Raw genomic sequence first — 3,854 nt, 5'->3', positions numbered from 1 at the left:
GGCTGGTCTCAAACTCATAGAGATCCACCTGCCTCTTCCTCTCAAGTGCTGGGATTAAAGGCATATGCCATTACTGCCAACTTAATTTCTTAGCATTTATTGAAGCTTTCATTGCTATTTCGGTGAGGGTAGAATATTATAATTTGATGAGGTTAGTAGCAGCTCACAATGGTTTTAAAAGAACAAATTTTTATTTTATAATAGTAATGACATTTCATTCTTTTGGCTTTCCACAGAATGTAACCTTATGTTTTGTTGCAGTGGGATAGCTAAAGTAGCCTATGGCCATACTCCTCTGAACTCACCTGGTCTCTTCTCATCCTATTAGAGTTTCCACAGACGTGAGGTACAGGAAACAACCATGGGGCATTATCAAGTCTTTAATTGAGAAGAATTCCTGGAGTTCGCTGGAGAGCTACTTCAAACAGCTCGGTCTGTAAAGTTTTGCTGCATCTGTTTGTGTCCAGGCCACGTGTTTAGGACACGGAGGGTCCAGGTGACAAGGCTGGAATGATGCTCACGGAAGTGGCTTCTGCTCCTCACTTGCTCTGTCAATTGTGTGGTTTTAAAATCTCAGTTATTGTTGCTAACAATGCTTATTTAATGCTTGTTTTGTGCCCGCCACAGAATTAAAATGTACATCATAGTGTGAACATTTCATACTCACAGCAGCCCTGTGAGGTGTAGCTATGATTGGTGTTTCCCATTTGACTACAGAGGAAATCAAAGTAGGGTTAAGTGACTTCTTCAAGATCACACACTGCTTGCCTTTGCAAGGAGGCAGGAGGCTGAGCACAGTTTGGGATTACAAAATTGGTTATGGAGTCACTCACCCTCTCACTTCTGCAGAGCCCCGAGGCCCACACCCTGCCTTCTTGGCCGCAGCTTTCCTGGGCTTATGTAGGCCCACTTGGCAATGGCACTCTGTTCCTATGGATTTGGTGGAGGGGGTACTGGTAGATGACCATGAGAAGCAATGCGGCTGTTGTGCTGGGATATTCTTAATAAATCCATGAGGGAACACCGCACATATGTGAACATAATTAATTTTACTGAAGGAAAAGCTGAGGCCAATCAGCTTGAGTGACTTAGGCTGCATGGTTTATTTTGTTGGTCATTTGTCCTCCAGCTCTTTTCCCTTTGACTGTTTCATTATTAAACTTCTCATCAGCAACAGAGAAAATGAAGCTTAAACATGAGCTTGGCTATTGGATAATGAGATTTGGATGAAAAACTGAGAAAGGAAAGGGTTGAAATAAACGACAAAAAATTGGGATTTTTAGGTTGTTTGAAGATCCCCTTGCCAGAATGTTCCTTTGCAAACCTTAGAATGTCTACATGTTTCTCTTCGCTTTAGGGTTAGGAAACACTGGGCTCTATTTTGGAACACTTTCTAATGACCTCATGGAAGTATGTGGAGCTGTTGTTTCCATAACTGAAGCCATTATGTTAATATTTAATATAGCACTAGTGAGTTTCCACTGATGATCCCATCATTTATTGATAAACATTCTTCCTAGAATAATGAAGCCTCATTATAGGGTCATTGTAGTCTCCAAAGCTTTTAATTAAGAATAAAGTTTGAATCTAGTCTGTAAAACCTAACATATGATTAGAAAAGTTTATCAAGGCTCAAACAAGCAAACCTGTGCATGCAGCCATGTGTGGACACACACACACACACACACACACACACACACACACACACACACACACACACTGCCTAGGTCTTACAGCTGAGAAGGCTTCCTCCTTATCCTATTGTTTTAAAATTTTCACCTTAGAATCTGATTTATTAATGGAAGAGTCTGTGTTAAATCAATCCATCGAAGACCCTGGAAAACTCAGTAGCCTACGGCGGAGAAGGCGGACCTTGAATCGAACGGCAGAAACAGTTCCTAAGCTGCCCTCTCAGCGTTCTTCTATCGATGTGGGCTTCGAGGCCAAAGGGGATGTTATAGGTAAAAGATTTTAGCCTCAGGACGCACGAGGTGTCTCTTGTTCACCAAGAATGTCATTTAAGGAAGTCTACCTTGCTCTCCTTTTGGATAATATTTAATATACTCTGAGTTTCTTAGTGACGGCTACATAGAAGCCTAAAGGAGGAGTTGGGACATGGCAGGCATGTGGCCAGTAGAGTATTTTGTTTGGTCCACAGAGCATTTAAAAGTTTCAGGCTGACTGTACTGGTACATGCCTTTAGTTCCAGCACTCAGACGGAGGCAGGCAGATCTCGGTGAGTTTGAGGCCAGCTGGTGTACCTCGTGAGTTCCAGGGCAGCCAGAATTACATACTGAAATTTTGCCTCAAAAAGGAAGGAAAAAAAAGGATATTTAAATAAAATCTCAAGTCTGATGGCACTGTACCAGATCCCTTCATAACAGCAGTTGGTTGGGGCTGCTTAGAGCTGTCCCTTCAGCTGTCTGTGCTGTCCAGCTGGCTACTGTCACCAATGAGTCACTAAATCCAAGCTCTGGGCAGCTTACTTGTTTATTTCCTGCTTACCGTGTACAGATACCTGATGTTTAGCTCTGAGTGTACTGTCGGGGCTAGCCTAGGCAAACTGCAGAGGTAGAACGTGATTTTCGTTTTCGCAGACTCTTCCCTATACTGTTCTTCCCTCCACAGCCCTAAAGCTGTCAGCCCCTCTGTTCCCCTTACATTACCATGTCCCCATTAGACTTTTAACTTTGTGTAACTATGTCCAACCACTGATTAAGATCAATAGCTTTTTAATTTTGAAACATAAATTTTTGGGTCACAGTGATTGGTCACTTTTTTTTAAAGGAGAATAACGTTATATATTAGATAAGCTCAATGTTCTTAGCATTACATCATGTGCTATGTATTATTTAATTTCATAGTAAATTAATTTGTAACATGTTTCAAATTTGAAGAACTGCCATGGCTTATCTCCTTTTAGGTTTGTTTCACATTTTACCCAGGGTATCATGAGTCTAAAAAAAATAAAAAGTGCAAAGACTTCACCCTAAATCATTTTGTCTTTACAAATGACATATTTTTTTCAGGTTGATTTTGGATGATTATTAACTTTCAGCAGTGTTCACAGTTCTCACTCTCACTTTCACCTATAGGAAAGAGAAAGACCGTGGACAGCTGTGACACCGCTCTGATTGTGGTGATGAGCATTTTGTGAGTATTCAGTGTACTTACTTGGTTTTTAAAATTTTTTTATTATATATACAGTGTTCTGCCTGCATGCATGTCTGCAGGCCATAAGAGGGCACCAGATCTCATTACAAATGGTTGTGAGCCACCATGTGGTTGCTGGGAATTGACCTCTGGAAGAGCAGCCAGTGCTCTTACCTCTAGCCATCTCTCCAGCCCATTACTTGGTTTATATCTCTGTTTTTAAATAGTTTCTGAAAGAATTGGAAGGTTGGAAGGCATTTGTTTCCCTCTCTCTCTCTCTCTTTCTCTCTCTCGCTCTCGCTCTCGCTCTCTTTCTTTCTTCTTTTTTCTTTTTTAGGATTTATTCTTATTTCATGTCTATTAGTGCTTTCCCTCTGTGTCTGTGTGTGCAGTGCCTTTGGAGGGCAGAAGAGGGCATCTATCCCTTGGAACTGGAGCTACAGCCAGTTGTGAACTGTTCTGTGGGTGCTGGGAACGAAACCCTGGTGCTCGACAGAGCAGTCAGTGTCCTTAACCACTGTGTCATCTCAACAGCTCCTGCATTTGTTGTGTTTTGCTGGGTAGAAATGGTCACTATTGACTGTTGCTGACTCATAGAAACAGTCTGACAGGTTTGGGTGTGATAGCTTTTGATGTATGATTTTTCAGAATTGTAAAATTTAAGGGAATATAAAATATACACTAAGCATTTTTTTTTTTTT

The 3,854-nt window shown here is 41.2% G+C and overlaps 1 protein-coding gene across 1 annotated transcript in view; it reads left to right on the top strand.

The window, feature by feature from the left end:
* Positions 1-3,854, top strand: part of Gramd1c (GRAM domain containing 1C) — a 77,439-nt gene that overhangs the window by 67,801 nt on the left and 5,784 nt on the right. Inside the window, exons 13-15 of the mRNA XM_005345006.3 lie at positions 329-432; positions 1,785-1,961; positions 3,096-3,153. Of these exons, the coding sequence (XP_005345063.1) occupies positions 329-432; positions 1,785-1,961; positions 3,096-3,153 (339 nt within the window). The remainder of the gene's footprint in view (positions 1-328; positions 433-1,784; positions 1,962-3,095; positions 3,154-3,854) is intronic.

The sequence above is a fragment of the Microtus ochrogaster genome, chromosome 2 (assembly GCF_000317375.1).
Source record: "Microtus ochrogaster isolate Prairie Vole_2 chromosome 2, MicOch1.0, whole genome shotgun sequence".
Taxonomy (NCBI): domain Eukaryota; kingdom Metazoa; phylum Chordata; class Mammalia; order Rodentia; family Cricetidae; genus Microtus; species Microtus ochrogaster.
Note: the sequence above shows the minus strand (reverse complement) of the source record. Positions and strands in the feature narration are given on the sequence as shown.